The sequence below is a fragment of the Thamnophis elegans genome, chromosome 2, assembly GCF_009769535.1.
Source record: "Thamnophis elegans isolate rThaEle1 chromosome 2, rThaEle1.pri, whole genome shotgun sequence".
Lineage (NCBI taxonomy): Eukaryota > Metazoa > Chordata > Lepidosauria > Squamata > Colubridae > Thamnophis > Thamnophis elegans.
This window is the reverse complement of record NC_045542.1, coordinates 155,148,269-155,167,174: the sequence shown is the minus strand read 5'-3', so window position 1 is coordinate 155,167,174 and position 18,906 is coordinate 155,148,269. Positions and strand designations below refer to the sequence as shown.

At 44.4% G+C, this 18,906-nt stretch overlaps 1 protein-coding gene across 3 annotated transcripts in view; it reads right to left on the bottom strand.

Moving 5' to 3' along the window:
• PBX2 (PBX homeobox 2) overlaps nucleotides 1–18,287 on the bottom strand; it is a 37,871-nt gene extending 19,584 nt beyond the window's left edge. For 2 of the 3 annotated variants that reach the window (XM_032211166.1, XM_032211168.1), the window contains exons 1-2: nucleotides 17,743–18,287; nucleotides 15,048–15,133 (exon numbers count right to left, since the gene is read on the bottom strand). In XM_032211166.1, coding sequence (XP_032067057.1) covers nucleotides 15,048–15,133; nucleotides 17,743–17,948 — 292 coding nt within the window. In that variant the 5' untranslated portion in view covers nucleotides 17,949–18,287. The remainder of the gene's footprint in view (nucleotides 1–15,047; nucleotides 15,134–17,742) is intronic. The other variant, XM_032211167.1, reaches the window with a different exon arrangement.
• Between the last annotated feature and the right edge of the window lie 619 nt (nucleotides 18,288–18,906).

The following is an 18,906-nucleotide window of genomic DNA, read 5'->3' as shown; positions in this document are numbered from 1 at the left end:
GTGTGGTGTTTTAGGAGCTTTATTTAAGAAAGAAAATAGGGAAGAAAAGAAGAAAGAAAGAAAGAAAGAAAGAAAGAAGGAAGGAAGGAAGGAAGGAAGGAAGGAAAGAAAAAAAAAGAAAGGAGGGAAGGAGGGAAGGGGAGGAAGGAGTACTCCATAACTAGGTACTTCCATAAAAGTCCTAAAGACTGTATCAATAGTGCTTTTCAAAAGGAAAAAAAATGCAATTTAAAAGACCGGTGTCAAAATAGCACCAGAGTTAATCTTCACATAAAGTTCATCCATGCATTTTAATGATGCATGGCACCTTCTACCATTTTTCATTTGTCACCCTTTTAAAATTCTAGCCTTCGTGTGTTCAGGGCTTAGTGCAGAAATGGCTTTCACATAATTCTACCGCTGGTTCTCCATGCACCAAAAACGTGCGTGCGCGTGCACCTTCCATGCATGCGTGCAGCCTGCGCATGTGCTTTTCTCTCTCTCTCGTGGCTTGCATGCATGGTGTGCAGCTTAGAAAACGTGGCTAAATAGTATGGCATTGCGCCAGGGCGGCTGGTTGCCACTACCGGTTCGCCTGAACCGATCCAAACCGGCTGAATGCCATCACTGTGTTAGTGAATGCTTACTCTGGGTGGACATCAAAATCTAGCAGCATCCTGAGCTTCCATGCCAATGAGAAAGGAGTGGGATGTTTAGAATTTTTTTTTTAATAATAATGGAAAAATCTTGGCTGGCATTTAGAAAATCTGCACATTGGCAAAATTTCCGTCTGTCAATTGAAAAGGCATCAGTGCTTGGAGCCCCACATACATTACATTAGTTGGGGAGGACTCAATGTGTATGAAAGACAGCACTAGTTAAAGAATTGGCAGCTGTGACTCCATATAGTTGTGAATAGAGAACAACGTATCTAGACAAAGGCAGAGATGCAATTTGTTTAGATTTCAGATCTGCGTGCTGTGGTGTGTAAACCACCATGACTATTAGCTGGAGAGGCTACCTTGAACAAAGCCAACTCTGGTTGATTCATACAACCTGTTCAATGAAAGCAAAGAAGAGTTTTCGTTTAACAGGCTTAGTGGGTTGAGTCACTTGGGCTGAATTCTAAAGACAGATTAATTACCGAGTAAGTCAAGAGCAGTTTGAGCAACAACAATCCCCTTACTCCACCCTCCTGCTGAAGTTGTTTTTCAACTTTTTGTAAAGCAGGAGAGTTTGCTTGTCTCAAGTCGTATATTTTAAACGAGGGTTTAAGGTGGGGGGGGGGGGGGCGTCCAAGGCCGTAATAGAAATGCAGGCCATCCACCTTGTGCAAAGAGAAAGGTGGAAAAACGGATGACCGAGAACTGAAACACCAACCCCAGAAAAGAACATCTATCAAGTCCAGTGCCAAGTTGGGAGGAAGCCAAGCACATCCCACAGGAGAAAGGGGGAGGGGAGGGAAACAATACCACAGGAGTAAATTTTGTTTGCAATGCTGCTATTATTAAATACTAGACAACTCCTGACCGGTGGGGGTCGTCGTTTCAGAGATCATATTTCCTTTCCAGATCCCTCAATATTGGCCTTCAACAATGGCAGAGCTTAATGTATACTTGAAAATGTCTTAAAAATTCAGGGAGACATTCAGAACCTGCCTTGAAAATAGGCCACAATGAACTGCTAGCCCACTACCGAGCCATGGGCTAATCGCCACTGGGCCGTGAGGGGTGTGCGCCTCTGCACCTTGTTCCCCTCCTGGGAGTGCTGTCACAGGCGTTCGCAGCCCCACTCGCACAAGGATCGCCGTGAACATTGCAGGCACTTGTCCACACGTACTCACACGTGCTTGCCCCTCCCACAAAATCAACCCCTCTTGCCCCCTGTCCCCGCTCTGGGCCACCAAACCGGAAAAGGTTGGGGAGCTCTGGTATAGCACATGAAAACTTAGGAACCGACCACGGGAAATATTTTGCAACATTTTGTATTATGTTCAGAAACAGCTTCATGCAATTGGCCAAATTTCAAAGCCATGGGAGTCGCTGGTCCCATATTTTGGGCAAGTTTGGTAAGTTGGCCCACTCGAGATGTCCTAGCTCAAAAACTTTCGTCCTACGCTGCATTGTTTTGCCCAGTGAAAGGTTACACAATGAGAGTTTAAGTGCTTGGCTGGCTGAGGAATTCCGAAAACTGAAGTCCACAAGTTGCTAAGCTTGAAGTCTCCTAATCCAAGGGTCAGCAAACTGGGGCTCTGGAGCCCCACGTGGCTCTTTCCTCCCTCTGCTGCGGCTCCGTCACCAGTCGGCACCACAATTTTGAGAGGAGCTTCCGGTGGGGCGGGGGGAGGGGGAGAGAAGCACAGTGCGCCAGGAGAAGACTCTGTGGCAAGGGGAAGGTTTTCCAGTTGTCTCCACAATTGATAGGGCTTTCGGTTATGACAGGTAGAGGAAAAAGTACGCTGCGCTAGGAGGAGACTCTATGGTGGGGGAACTGAACTTCCGGTCAGCTCCAGAATTGAACAGGGGGCTTCCGGTTAGGACCTTTGTGGCTCCCGGTGTTTTCTTTTCTGTGGGAAACGGGCCCAAATGGCTCTTTGAGTGTTTAAGTTTGCCGACCCCTGTCCTAGTATATAGATACCTCAGTGTCACAAAATACTAAAACATAACTTGACAAGAATACCTACTGCTGTTTTCTTTACTTTTATACAGCAGTAGTATTCACTTACCTTCCCTCCCGGTTTGAAAATGTGAGCACAGGCACCATTTCCGCGCAGGCGCTCAACCTCCCGCACATGTGCTTTTGGTGAAAAAGGGGCCTAAATGAGATGCCATAGAGTTGGGGTGGGCGGGCATGGCCACCCGCAATTTCCACTACCAGTTTGGGCGAACCGGTCCAAATCGGTCAATTACCACCTCTGCTTTTATAGGAGAGTTCTGAAAACTCAAATTTGTTTAAGATACTTCAAATAAGAGAATACTAAAAATACCTTTAAGATTCTAGAAACTCCTGCCTGCTATTCAAATGTCCACAATCAAATTAATGTGGTATTTCTTGACACAATACAGGTCATCCTCGACTTACACAACACTTCATTTAGTGACCATTCTAAGTGACCAAAGCATTGGAAAAAGCGACCTATGACTGTTTTTGCCACTTTGTTCCGCATCCCCACAGTCACATCAAAACAAAATGGTTTGGTTGAGATCTGCATACGTAGGACTGATTGGGATAGATTGCAAGGGTGACACCGAAATAAAAGTTTGTCATTTTATTCTATTTTACATATTTATGTATTAAATTATATTGTATCTTATCCTATAACTATTGTATTGTATCACCCTACTCTTATTTTTAAATGGTTTATATAGGATTTTATTGGTGATATGTGTTTGAACCTTGTGCTTTGATATGGCCTATTGGCTAACCAATAAAGCTATAGTCTAATTAGGAAAAAGATCCCATGTGTCTTGGGGTTTTTAAAAGACCTTCTAGAAGCACATACTGAAATTTCAGGCTGCTAGACTAGTACTTCTTAGTGCTGTAGCAGGTAACAGAGAGAAGAAATTAAACAAAGCAGCACAAGGCATTGTCGTATGTTGAGTCAGCTTTTTTGTCTATCAAGTCTGGTTCCTCCACCTCAAAGAATCAGAGTTTCGGAATAGACGAAGGTACGGGTAGACCTCAACTTAGCAATCAATTTGTTTGGTGACAGTTCAAAGTTATGACGGCACTAAAAAAAAGGTCCGCTCCTCATACCGACTGCTTCCTTTAGAAGTACACCCACTTACTCAAAAAAAATGTTTTGAAACAGACACAGGCTTTAAGGTGTAGAGAATATTCTAGAGCAGTATTTTTTGGCAACTTGAAGTTGTTAGACTTCAACTCCCAGAATTCCTCAGCCAGCATGATGGTACCAAGTTGCCAAGGTTGAGCAACATTGTTCTAGAGCAGGGGTCTCCAACCTGGGCAACTTTAAGACTTGTGGACTTCAACTCCCAAAGCTGGCTGAGGATTCTGGGAGTTGAAGTCCACAAGTCTTAAAAGTTGCCACGGTTGGAGGTCCCTGTTCTAGAGGACATTAAGGTACATCCACACTTTTTGATGGCAGCCAGTTGATGAAAATCAAAAGCAGCTATTTCGTTAGAACATCCACCCACACTTTCCAAATTTAACACCCACAAAGTTCCTCAAGACTGCTTGCTCCTTGATCAAAATACAGCAACATTTCAATGACTACTCAACCAAGGGTCTTCCACTTGGGGACCTCTAAGTTTGAGAATGAGTCCTTTCCAGAACCCCAAGTGTCCCTCAGACAGATATTCCTAATATGATGGGTTACTAGTAGTCCTCAATCTACAACCATAATTCAGCCAGGAAATTATTGTCATACATCATGACGTTTGTAAAGCAGCCCATCACATGACCAAGCCAATATATGACCTATCTTTGTGGTGGCCGTTAAGCCAATGCTACGGTCATTAAACAAACCCATTGCGTGCTAAAGGTAAAGGTTCCCCTCACACATATGTGCTAGTCGTTCCTGACTCTTAGGGGGCGGTGCTCATCTCCGTTTCAAAGCCGAAGAGCCAGCACTGTCCAAAGGTGTCTCCGTGATCATGTGGCCGGCATGACTAAACGCTGAAGGCGCATGGAACGCTGTTACCTCCCAACCAAAGGTGGTTCCTATTTTTCTACTTGCATTTTTACATGCTTTCGAACTGCTAGGTTGGCAGAAGCTGGGACAAGTAATGGGAGCTCACTTTGTTATGGGGCGCTAGGGATTCCAACCGCTGAACTACCCACCTTTCTGATTGACAAGCTCAGTGCCTCAGCCACTGAGCCAGTGTGTCCCTCTCATTGCGTGATAAGAGCCAGTTTTTGGCAGAAACCAGAAATAAATGTTGGTTTCCCATAAAAATGTCAAAAATCACAATCATGTGCCACCAGGAGACTAGAAACCAGTGTAAACGTGGGCTGATTGCCAAGCACCCAAAATACAGTCACAGGTCTTTGGGGGTGGGCAAGGGTCGACCACTGTAAGTTTGAAACTGGGTCCTAGATAGCTTTTTGGGAGGTCCACTATAATTTTGAACCGTTGCTAAGCAACCGGTCATAAGTCAAGGATTTATCTGTATCTTCTCTTGGCAATCTCCCTTGTTTCTCTGCTGAAAAACAGAACAAAGACATACACCCTTCGCCAGCCAGCTCCCTTGCAATGTCAGATTGCCTATGGTTACCAGGCTACTGCTGCAACACAAGGCCACTCAGAGAATGCGGAGTAATAACTCAGAAAATACAGATACATGGAGAAAAAGATAGAATAGAGTAGTTGGAAGGGACCTTGGAGGTCTTCTAGTCCAACCCCCTGTGCAGGCAGGAAACCCTACACCACTTCAAACAAATGGTTATCCAACATCTTCTTAAAGACTTCCAGTGTTGGAGCATTTACAGCTTCTGGAGGCAAATTGTTCCACTGATTAATTGTTCTAATTTCCCTCTTAGTTCTAAGTTGCTTCCCTCCTTGATTAGTTTCCACCCATTGCTTCTTGTCCTGCCCTCAGGTGCTTTTGAGAATAGCTTGACTCCCTCTTCTTTGTGGCAGTTGAAACACTGCTATCGTGTCTCCCCTCGTTGTCTTGAGGAATCAAACCAGTGCAGTTATGCAAAACGACGAGCAATTTTTCCTACTTCTTGGCCCAGAAGGATAATTTCTGCCTGGGAGCCTTGGCGCAGAGTACACCCCGTCCCCTGGATTTGGCAAGGGTGGGGCCAGGCTCTAGTCTGCCTAGAGGGCACCCCAAGAGGGCAGGGCGGAAGATTCAAACCAATAAATAAAAGTATGTGCAATTAACGTCATAAAGCAAGAGGGGAGGAAATAATATACATCCTGACTTGGCACGTATGTGCTCAACAAGCCCAGATATATTATAGCTGATTTGTACACTTGATAATATGGTTTTAATTTGCATGCCATTACTTGACTTTGCGGTAGCCTACAGCAAAATAGAAATAGGCCCACATCTGCAACGACGCAGAGATCATGAAAACGTATAAAAGACAAGCAATAGAAGAGGACAATGTAATAAAACAGCAGCGGCCCCCAAAGCAGAAAAGACACAATTTAAAGATGACTTTTTTACTGCCCTTTCAGGGGCCAAACCAAACGTGACACCATTTCTCAAGGAAACCATCATTCTACTCCAGGTATCCCAAGTAGATACTATATCAGGATTTTAACAGAGAATCGGGGTGACTTTAAACCCTGTGTGCTTTTTGATCCAGAACAGGAATCACCCAAACTTGGCAACTTTTAAGTCTTGTGGACTTCAACTCCCAGAACTCCCTAGCCAGCAGAGGTGGGTTCCTACCAGTTCGCACCAGTTTGGTAGAACCGGTTCGTCAAATCTACCAAACCGGTTAGAAGAGGTTCCACCAGTGGACCCGAAAAGCAGGCCACACCTACAGAAGTTCCAAAAAATTTTGAAACCCACCACTCTCTCTCTCCCTCTCTCTCTCTCACACACACACAGAGAAAGAGAAAGAAAGAAAGGAAGAAAGAAAGGAAGAAAGAAAGAGATGAAAGAAAAAAAGGAAAAGGGACAGAGAGGCAAAAGGAAGGAAAGATAGATAGATAGATAGATAGATAGATAGATAGATAGATAGATAGATAGATAGATAGATAGATAGATAGATAGAACACATGGCTGGCAAGCCACTCCAACCAGGTCACATGGCCGGCAAGCCACTCCCACAAAGGAGGCCACACCCACAGAGTAGGTTCGAAAATTTTTTGAAACCCACCACTTCTAGCCAGCCACTGAAGTCCACAAGTTGAGTTGGAAGTCCACAAATTTTAACATTGCCAAGTTTGGAGACCCCATGATCTAGAACAGGGGTCGGCAACCTAAAAGACTCAAAAGAGCCATTTGGATCCGTTTCCCACAGAAAAGAAAACACCGGGACCCAAAAAACCTACTGGGGTTTGAAAAGCTCAATAAATTGTGCGCCAGCGGGTGTCACACATTGTGACAAATATTTTGAGTGGCAGGGAGCTACAGCAGAGACCACACGCAGTTCCAGAGTTGCGGGTTGCTGACCCGATCTAGAATGTCTTCCTTCTTCTCCCCTTTGACTTGGAAGAAAAAATGCTCTTCGATGCCAGGTTCCCAACCAAGCAATTTGACTTGAGGTCCAAGGACCTGGGTCAGAATCACCACATGTCATCTTCTCCCCCATTTTAAGGCCTCAACCCAGATTGAGAGGCAGAAGCGAAGAAGCAGGCCGTGTTCACAATCCCCCAATGGAGTTGTGAATGGGATACCTGACATTAAAATTAATCAATTCCATTCCATTTATTAAAGACCAGAGGCCAGGACAAACGAAAACACTCAGTAAATATGCCATTAAAAATTCTAAAATAAAACAATAAACAGATAAAATCTATGATGAAATCCCAGTCTGCCAATGTACACTTGGTCTACTACACAAAAATTACAATTCGTAAAACTGCGTAGTCAGTTTAATACTAAAAGGGAAAGGAATAAGCAGTGCAAAGGGTTTGCCACGCTTGTTGTATAAAATAGCTATGGTGAATTAGACAAGTGTTTCCGATGAATCCCCAGTGCTGCTGTGCAATTAATCTTAAAAATAAAAGGCGAACAAAAGGTCCAGGTGAGGAATGACCAGATAAGAAAACCATGATACTATTTACAGGTGAGATTAGGGGTGCTTGGTGCTCTCTGAACTTGCTTGTTTTCTTATAGACGTTTCTTTACACAAACTAGGGAACATCTAGTTAGTACAATAGCAGAGTTGGAAGGGACCTTGGAGGTCTTCTAGTCCAACCCCCTGCCTAGGCAGGAAACCCTATACCATTTCAGACAAACGGCTATCCAACATCTTCTTTAAAGCTTCCAGTGTTGGAGCATTCACAACTTCTGGAGGCAAGCTGTTCCACTGATTAATTGTTCTAACTGTCAGGAAATTTCTCCTCAGTTCTAAGTTGCTTCTCTCCTTGATTAGTTTCCACCCATTGCTTCTTGTTCTACCCTCAGGTGCCTTGGAGAATAGGGAGTCTGACTCCCTCTTCTTTGTGGCAACTCCTGAGATATTGGAACAACACTGCTATCATATCTCCCCTAGTCCTTCTTTCTATTAAACTCGACATACCCAGTTCCTGCAACCGTTCTTCATATGTTTTAGTCTCCAGTCCCCTAATCATTTTTTTTGGTCTTCTCTGCACTCTTTCTAGAGCCTCCACATCTTTTTTTACATTGTGGCGACCAAAACTGAATGCAGTATTCCAAGTGTGACCTTAGCAAAGCATTATATCTTGATTCTCAATCACTTTCAATACTTAATTTTCAAGACAGAACATTCCTACGTGAGACTCTCAAAGGCCCCAGCATCTCCAGAAATTTAAAAGTTAAGACATGTGCCATGACTTTGCCTAGAACTAGGAACCATAGGTAGTCCTCAACTTACAACAGTTCATTTAGCAACCGTTCAAAGTTATCAAAGCATTGAAAAAGTGACTTATGACCGTTTTTCACACTTGTGACCGTTTCAGCATCCCCATGGTCACGTCATCAAAACTTGGACATTGGCAAATATTTAGGAGAGTTGCCGTGTCCCGGGGTGACGTGATCCCATTTTGCGACCTTCTGACAAGCAAAGTCAATGAGGAAGCCAGATTCACTTAAGGATTAACTTAACAATTGCCATGATTCACTTAACCACTCTGGCAAGAAAAGTCGTAAAACGGGACAAAACTCACTTAATTAATGAGTCTCCCTTAGCAGCATAAATTTTGGGTTCAATTATGGTCATAAGTCGAGGACTACCTATAGTGGAACTCTTAAAAATATATAAATAATGCATTGTTTCTGCCATTGATGGTCTTCGAAAATGATAAAAAATGAACACATTCCAGCTGAGAGGAGACCTGGACTTTTTTCAAAGTTTTCCCCCAGCCAATACATCTTTTTTTTTTAACAACAAACATGTAAAATACACACACACAAAATTTAGACGTACACCACATTTACACAATACAATACGAACAGGAGCTTCCAGTTCTTTCTAATAGCAATTATCAATCAATACCACTCACCTTACGTTATTTCCCCTTCTATTGTATTTCGTTTGGATTTCACCATTCTTAACCCTCTTATTTTACTCATAACTATTATTTTTTGAGTTTTGTTATATTCCTTCATTGATTCTTGTTTCTTTCCTCCATCCACCTATACCATTTATCCCATATCTGGTAGAATTCTGATTCTTCTTTTCCCCCAGCCAACACATCTTTAAGAAACGCTATACAGGTAGACCTCAACTTATTCATTTAGTGACTGTTCAATTAGTGACCGTTCAAAGCTACAATGGCACTGAAAAAAGTGACATGATCATTTTTCACGCTTACGACCATTGCAGCTTCCCTTTCCAGCATCTCAAGTTATGACAGTGATGGAGTCGGTCCATCGCAATCATTAAGTCCTGATGTTTTTTAAGTGGGTTGGTCAAGTGATCGATAGATAGTCCTCGACTTAATGACAATTCAGCCCCAAGTTTTTGTTGCTAAGTGAGACATTGGTTGAGTGGATTTTGCCCCATTTTATGACCTTTCTTGCCAAAGGGAATCACTGCAGTTGTTGAATTAGTAACACGGGTGTTAAATGAATCTGGCTTCCCTATTGACTTTGCTTGTCAGGAGGTCGCAAAAGCGGATCACATGACCCTGGGATGTTGCAACTGTCACAAATATGAACCAGCTCGAGGTGCGTCTGAGATTTGATCACATGTTCATGGGGATGCTGCGATGGTCGTAAGTGTGAAAAGCCATCATAAATATTTTTTCACTCTTGTCTTGTCGTAACTTGAAACATCACCAAGTGGACGTTTGTAAGTTGAGGACTATCTGCATTTTGCAGATCATCATCATCATCATCTTGCAGCCTGACCCACTCACACTTCAACATGTCCTTGAGAAGTTCTCCTGTGGAGTCCTTCCAGACAAAGCAGGAGTCACTCTTTCCTTCAACTATGTCGTCTCCCACAAGCGGGGAAAAAACATCCAGAAAACATGGCAACAGCACTTCCTTGCTTGCTAATTGACAGTTCTGATTGTGGTTTGATTTCTGACAAACAGAACACATCTCTCTACAGAGCATTCCTCCAGAAGTCTTGAAGATTTTTTAGGGGAGAAACTTGACAAGCATCAATTTTCTTCTCAGTGAACGTGCCCTTCCCTTGAACTCATTCCTGCCATTTTTTTTCTTCAGGGTCTTTTTTTTTAATGGCAGTGTCATGAAACGTGACTTATTCGAGATAAAGAGAAACCAGCAGATCTCTGGATGTTGTTCTGGGTTTTCTGTACAGTTGTACATTGTGCTTGTGGAGTGGTTTTTAATAACTCATACAACTGGTCTTAGTTATCCAATTGAAATGAATCGGCTGAATTGGCGGAACTGGGGACAAGGTAATTAATGACTTTTTCACACTGGATCAATGCACCTAGAAAGATTTGGTTCATGAAATTTCATCAAAGGACTACAATTCAATGCTATTTGTTCAGGCGAACCAGAGCTTATTTTTTCAAAAGTTTGGAAAAATCCAAGAGGCAAAATACATGTTCCCCCAAATGTTATAATCCTTAGATCTTTTCCTTCTTGCAAATTTTGATCCAAACTAAACCGCTTAAAACCAGAGAGCTTATGTGCGGTTTTCGAAAGTCCTGATTACAGTGCCAAATTTCAATGTGTCATAAAGCCCAAAGTGAAAGCAATAAAATATACGGAGAATGATTACATTAAATTGCGCACATCCACATAACCACCCAGAGTTCAGCTTGATTTGAGAAAGGCACAACTTTTAAAATTAGTTTTTGACTTAAAAGTACTATTCATTTACATTTCTCTTAATTCCACTGTTTTTGGAGGCAATGCACACTGAAACAACAACCTGCCTGAAAGCACCCTTGTTCTAAATTTTATAGTTTATTTCTATAAAGCGGTCATCTCTAACTTAGCACTGTCCGGGATGAGTATTTCTCAAACTCTGTAACTTTAAGGTGTGCTGACTGGGGAATTCTGGGAGTTGAAGTCCATCCATCTTAAAGTTGCAGAGTTTGAGAGACTTGGCTGACAATGGAACAGCTTTTGCCTCCAGAAGTTGTGAATGTTCCAACACTGGAAGTTTTTAAGATGTTTGGATAACCATTTGTCTGAAATAAGGTAGGGCCATGATGGTGAGCCTGGGGCATGTATGTCAGAGTTGGCACACAGAGCCCTCTCTGTGGGCACATACGCCGTCGCCAGCTGATCTTTGAAAATAGACAAAAAATGGCCAAAAACGGCCCCCCAAAAAGCTTGTTTTGAGGCTATTTTCAGGTCATTTTAGGCCATTTGTGGCCCCAAAAATGGCTGAAAATGGCCCATGAACAGCTGGTAGAATGGCCAGAAAATGCCCAAAAAACAGGCACGCATGCACTGGCCAGTTGGTCTATGGGTTTCCGGTGCACACAAACATCAGCTGAGCGCTGTGCATGCACATGCTGGAAACTGTCCCAAAGGTGCTTTTTCAAAAGGCAGCTGGTCTTCGGGTTTCCAGCACTCCAGCATGCATGTGCACGCACACAAGTTGCGGTTTGGGCACTCGGTGCCGAAAAGGTTGGCCATTACTGGTGTAGGGTTTCCTGCCTAAGCAGGGGGTTGGACTAGAAGACCTCCAAGTCCCTTCCAACTCTTGTTATTCTATCCCCAATATGCTCAGGCAGACTTTTGCAGATGTGGGGAGAAAGGGGTGCCTTTAAATCAGTCATAACTCCTAGTGCCTGCAAATCCCTGCAGTTTTCTTGGCAACATTTTTAAAATGGCATTTCTTTGTCTTTTTCTTTGTAAGGCTGAGAAAGGGTGGGGAATAGAAGTGGGTGGGAGAAAGAGAGAGAGAGAGAGAGAAGAGAGAGAGGGGAGAGAGAGGGGAGAAAAAGAGAGAGAGAGAGAGGTGGGGAGAGATGGGGGAGAAAGAGAGAGAGAAAGACGGAGGGAGGGAGGGAGGGAGGGAGAGACTGACTGACTAGCCCAAAGCCACCCAGCTGGTTTTCTATCTAAGGCAAGAGTGGAATTTAAGAGTCACCCTAGCTTCTACTTCACTGACTTTAACCACTAAGTCAAACTGGCTTCTCCTTTAGAGGGTGGCCTGTTTTTAAGTGGTATGAGCTGTACTAGCAACTCAAGGTCACCTCGGTATTTTTATGCTGGATAAAAATACAACTGAAATACCACATGTACAATTGGGATATATAAGCAGCTACAGACACAGATAGAATGATATGCAGACATAAATGTAAAATTGCAATGCAAATGCAGTTTAGACAGCATAGTCCTTTTTCAACCCGAATCTTAATTTTAAGTTAATCTTCCATATTCCTGCCTTTATTATTTTTTACAAATAACTAAAGGCGGCAAACCTATCTAAGAACTTAAAACACCAATGTCACATGTGTGTTTACTGGAAAGAAAGTAAGGCCCCTTCAATTCAATGGCACCTTTTAGGTAATTGATTGATTATTCCCACGTAATTTTATCATCTGCATTAGAAGGGTATTTTAAGTAAATAGAGCTCTAGAAACATGTTAACAAGAAAAAATAGAAAGATGATAAAACTGTGCAGTACAAACTAAAAATCAAAGAACAACGGCAAGGAAATCAGATTTCAGTAGAAATATTGGTAATATATGGATCGAAATATTGGTAAAACCATCATAAGGGTAAAGGTAAAGGTTTCCCTCGCATATAAGTGCTAGTCATTCCCGATTCTAAGAGGTGATGCTCATCTCCATTTCAAAGCCAAAGAGCCAGCGCTGTCCAAAGACGTCTCCGTGATCATGTGGCTGGCATGACTAAATGCCGAAAGTGCACGGAATGCTGTTACCTTCCCACCAAAGGTGGTTCCTATTTTTCTACTTGCATTTTTGCATACTTTTGAACTGCTAGGTTGTCAGAAGCTGGGACAAGTAACAGGAGCTCACTCCGTTACGCGGCGCTAGGGATTCGGACCGCCGAACTGCCGACCTTTCTGATCGACAACCTCAGCGCCTTAGCCACTGAGCCCTTTCAAAACCACCACAGTATTTATTTATTTATAAAATTTATAGGCAGCCCATCTTACTTCAAGATAACTCTGGGCAGCTTACTATTATTAATAACAATACATATTTTTCCCCACTGGCTTCATATTTGGGCTGCAATAATCTGGATGAGTTGCCACTTTCTCTGGTCTGCCTTCCAGGGATCATCTAGAATTCTATAGCCCAGATACCTTGTCCCTTCTACTCTTTCTAACCAGGCTTAGTTTGCAAGAAGCTTCAGAGAGGGAATTATCACTTACACCAGTGATGGCCAACCTTTTAGACACTGAATGCCCAAACCGTGTGTGCGCGCACGCCCAAACTTAAAGGTGTACGCACATGTGAGTGAACATGCAGTCATGCACGAGTGCGTGGACATGCGCGCGTGCACAGCAGAGATCCGAAGACCAGCTGGCCAGCCCAATACCCGCAGCGCGGCAAGAGGTAAGATCTTTTTCTTTCGTGAGCTTGTGTTTCATCGTTTGCAGGGAAACTAAATACTGAAGGCGCACAGAACATTGTTACCTTCCCACCAAAGGTGGTCCCTATTTTTCTACTTGCATTTTTACATGCTTTTGAACTGCTAGGTTGGCAGAAGGTGGGACAAGTAACAGGAGCTCACTCCGTTACGTGGCGCTAGGGATTCGAACCGGCAAACTGCTAACCTTTCTGATCGACAAGCACAGCGTCTTAGTCACTGCATCACCTTTCGCAAAAGAAATGGCACGGAGACCTGACCTGGGGCAACGGTGCACGTTCCAGCAGAGAGGGCTCTGCGTGCCACTTCTGGCACCCGTGCCACAGGTTTGCCATCATGGGCTTACACAGAGCAATAACCCTAAAGTCTTTCGAACATTCTGACCCAGATCCCAGTTAAAAACAAGCTGCAGACTGAGATTCACTGCAACCTCTCTTTCTCTCCCACCTCCACTTACAAAACAACTTCCAGAAATAGCAATGTTTCCCCCACCTCCAAAAAAGTCAGGGCACTCAGCAATGAAGCCCTGGTGATATGAGCCTAATGAGAATGAGGTGAGAACCGCTTACAGATCCTGGATCACCCTCTGAAATAAAATCGTGTAGCAACACATATGTAATACCATTCATAGACTACACAGGACACATCTCAGAGACTTATTTTCCAATTTTGGCTGCCCGAGAGGCCCAGATCTCAGTGGCTTAGATGAACTTCTCGTGACAACTTGGAAAGATGATCCCTTCCCTTCCCTTAATCCCTTTCCCTAATCCCCCTGCTCCTTCGCTTTTTAATCTAGGGAAAGTGCAAACTCAAACAGCTGGAGAAAGACAGTTTTCCCTTCTCTCTCACTTGCACAATCCCTTGCACCACCCGGTATCCTTAAGCCAACTCACACCCGACTCTCCAACCAGTTGTGCAAATGTTCCCCAAATCAGGGTCAATGTTGACAATCGAGCAAGGGAGACAAACATTTCCAACCCACTCAGGAGAGAAGGAGGTTGGCAGTTCTTGCAGACAAAAGATCCAGGTGTTTTCAGAGGCCTCTCGCAGTTTTCCAAGCAAGAGTGACAAACACAAAGAGAGAGAGAGAGAGAGGCACCCCTTCCCCTCCAGAACGCAACCCCCCACCCTCAACGGGTTTAAGGAAGAAAGCAGAGGAGGAAGGCAGGAGGAGAAAGAAACGAGAAAGAAAACCAGGCAGACGGCGAAGAAATTCCAGGCACGCCAGCGTCAAGATGGCGTAGAAATAGCAGGCCTCTGGAGAGGAAAAACACCCACTCTTCTTTCTCTCTTGCGCACCCCATTCTCCGAACCCCAAACCGTTGAGTTCCCAAAGGACAAAAAAGAAGCAGCATTTTCCTAACAGGTCGAAAATACTGCTCTTGCGGGTGGCTTAGAAAAGCAGCCATCAACTCCCCCACCCCCTGATCAAGACCCCCCCCCCCCGACTCACAACAATACCTGTTTTTTCTTTGATTTCACAAAGGACGGTGAAGAGAGCCGGTTTCATGCGGTGACAATTCAGCGTGTGTTTCCTGCAGTTGAAACAGTGGAAGAAAGAGAGCAGATAAAGCCATTTGGTTCCTTTTCTGTCGGTTCAAGAAAAGGAGAGAATTTTTGTGTCCACCATCACTCGTAGGCCTCCCTCTCGGCTGAATTAATCCATTTCCACGTCTAGCAGAGTTTCTCCCCACCCCCCAAGCAATTCCCAATGTAATTCCAACATCCGGATTTCCCAGCAATGAAAAAAAAAAAAAACCACATGCATTTCCTTCCATTATGGAACGGTTTGTCTAAATGATGTGATACGTTCCATGGGCAGAGAAACCAGAAAAGTTTTTCTTCCAAGAACTTTTTCATAATAACCACAAAATAATAAACTCTATATTCATCGCCAGCACAGTCTATACAGAGGAGCAGTAAAATCCGAAGACTGTGTTGTAGCAGCTTTGATATTTTTATCCATTTTTCTTTCTGATTTAATTCAGAGTATGTATGTATGTATGTATGTGTGTGTGTGTGTGTGTGTGTATATATATATATATATATATATATATATATATATATATATATATATATATGTTTTCACACACACATATATACATATACATACATACATATATATATACATATATACATACATATATATACATACATACATACAAACCTCAGAAAACATACATACATATATATACATATATATACCTACATACATACACACACAAACATATACATACACACACACAGAGACACGTACTGAATTTAATTCAGTATACACACACACACTCCACAAAAGGGCCCTCCGGGTGAAATAAGATTCTCCATTTTGCACACACAATTCACCTTACTTCTGAAGAGTAACCCAATACACAAATTATTGTAATTGGGGTTTTCTTTTGTAAATTAAAACCATCTAGAAAGAGAATGAAGATCTGAATCTTAGATAACATTCATGCCCACAAATACATCCTTAAGCCAAACCACAAAGGACCAATTTCTTATTATCCCCAAAATGGAGTGCAACCACACTCGAAATTATGAACCTTCCACATTAAAAAAAACAACTTTTACAATCCAAACTAAAATCTTAAAACCGAAAGCCTCTTTTCTCTTTGGAGTCTTACAAGCTTCAGTGCCCAGCCATTCAACATTAAAAAAAACTCCTCGTGCAGAGCCTGCTATTCAATTTACTAGGACTCACATTCGATTTAATAGACACAAAGCCACAAGTCTTAGTAAAATACACCCTTGAGGAACCCTCCAAATAGACCATATTCCTTCTTTCTGGCTGCCACTTCACAAGGGTTAAGTAGCATAGCCAGAGCACCCTCCACTCACAGCAACAATCCTAATTGAAAAACAAATAACTTCCAGGAACTGAAATCCATCTTCTGAAGCAAACTAATGTACTACAAAGCTCTTCACACACAAAACAGAGCTTCAAAACACACCTCAGTAGTCATGCGTGGCAAAAAAAACAACAACGGCATCATTGCAAAACAATGGCTCTTTAAAGACTGCCAGGAAATAAACTAGTTTTTAAAGAAAACCGCAACTTGAATCCACCCAAAAGTTGCAACCTTAATACCAGGCCAGTGTTGCACTCCACATCAGAAGGTAACACATGCAAAAAAAATATATTACTGAGTCTAATCATCAATACTAAAATATAACGAGAGAAGCTCTCATTCTCCATCAGGAGAACAGGATAGGTAGAAGACACAAGATGTTTAGAAAGAAGATTGTGTGGAAAGTCAAGAAGCGTAAATGGTTAATTTGGGGACAGCATCCCATAATTTTTTTTTCTCATCAGCTCTTAGATCTTAAGCGCTAAGGGTTCAATCCCTATTTGTTTCTCTCGCTGTTTCAAACAGATCCACTGAATTTTTATATCTGTATCTAAATCCTACCTTACAGTTTCCTCAAGCCAACAGCTGTTTTTACTACTGCAAATATTTTCTCCTGAAAATCAGTTTGCCCATCTAGACTGCAGCTAAAGTATCTCAGGATTCAGTTCCCTCTTTGTATTTTAAAAGCCAGATCCAGAAGGCCCAATAACCCTGCATGCTTGCTTATCCGGTTATTTTTATGCCTCCTCCCACCAACCCCCTCACCTCTTCCCAACAATTAATAAAAATCAAAACTTGCTCTGTATTTCCAAGCCTCCGACGAAACTCCCCCCTCCTCAAGTTCCCCAAAAGCAAAGCCCACATTTCTCCCCCCCCCTTTTAAATATAAAGAATACCCCCTTCTTCTCCAGAACTTCCAGTTCTACTTTCATCCCCAAAGGCGGTAATTTGGTTTCCAGGAACCGATCCAAGGCCAGGTTGGTTCAGAGCACCCCCTAAAAGTCGGGAACCCCCGTCCCACTCCTGGATTTTCAAAGTCTGCACCCGGCGTTCTTTACTCAAGGCAAAACAAAACAAAACACCCCCCCCCCCCCAAAAAAAAACCTCGCGGGGAAGGCAAGCCGGCAAATCCACCGCAGGGCCTTCCAGATCCCCAGTTTCGACAACTCGGCGAGGCTTTGCCAAAAGTTTGCACCCCTCTCCCGCACGCACACACAAAGGGAGCCCTCCCGGGCCAACTTTCCAAGGCTGCCGCCCCCCTCTCTCTTTCGCCCCGGCCGTCCAAAGACTCGAGAAGGAGAACCAACTTTGCTTGCGCTTCGTCCAAGCTTTGATCGGTGATGGTCATGATCTGCTGGAGGATGTCGCCGATATCTTGCTTCCGGGGCTCTCCGTTATCCGACGGGGGCTCGTGGAGAGCGTGGGGGGTCATGGCTTGGACCCCCTGGACCGAGGGGTGCCCCGCGAGCCCCACCGCCCCCCGCGCTTGGATCAGCCTGCCTGGATCATCCATGCTCGGCGAAGGGATTCCCCCCCACACGCGCGCGCGCGCGTCCACGGCGAGCCGCGAGCGATCGAGGGAGCGATGGGGGCTGGCTGGCGGGCGAGCGAGCGAGCGAGCGAGCGGGTGAACGAGCCCCGGCGGCGGGAGGACGGGCGGTCGCTCGGGCTTTGGCCGCCCGAGACGGAAGGGCGACGCTGGAAGAAGAAAGGCTGGCGCGCTAGTCCATCTTGGCGGTGCGCTCCCACGGCCCCTTCCTTGGAGACTTTGGGACTGGAAAATGGAGTCCCGCACAAGGGCTGGAGGAGGAGGAGGAGGAGGAGAAGGGAGGGGGAGGGAGGAGGAGCTGAGAAGGGGGAGGGAAAAGAAGAGAAGGAAAAAGGAGGAGAGGAGCTCAGCTTCCCCCTTCCCCCCTTTCTCCTCCTCCTCCTCCTCCTCCTTCAGTGCCTCCTCCCCTTCTCTTGGTGCGCCCAGGCGGAGAGGCGCAAACTGTGCTATTTATCTATTTGCTGCCCTCCGCTGGCTTGGGAGAAGCAAAACGCCGGGAGCCGCCGAGCAGCCCCGCTCCTCCAGAGCAGCTCTTCCTCCAGAGCCGGCCGGAGGCGGATAAGCACCCAAACGAAAGGAAAGAAAACGGAGGAGCCGCGGGGCCCTTTGCGCCCTCGTGGAGCGCTTTGGACTGGAGGGCTTGAACGTGGACGCTTTTCCCCGCTTCCCGCCGGGACTGCGATCTAGGAAGGGAATCTCTAGGGATCGCCGGCTAGCCTTTCGCCTTCCCGCCGAAGATCCCCAACACACACAAGCACATACACAGGCGGCGGCGCCACCCCAAATTGAGATCTGCTGTTTGCTTAAAAGTGGCTTTGAGGGGACAGTTTTTCTTCATCAACCCAACCGGGGATTTGGTCCGCTATGGCTTCTTTATTTGCTTTTTTTGAAACCAAAGCCACCCTTGGCAGCGGGTAGGTGG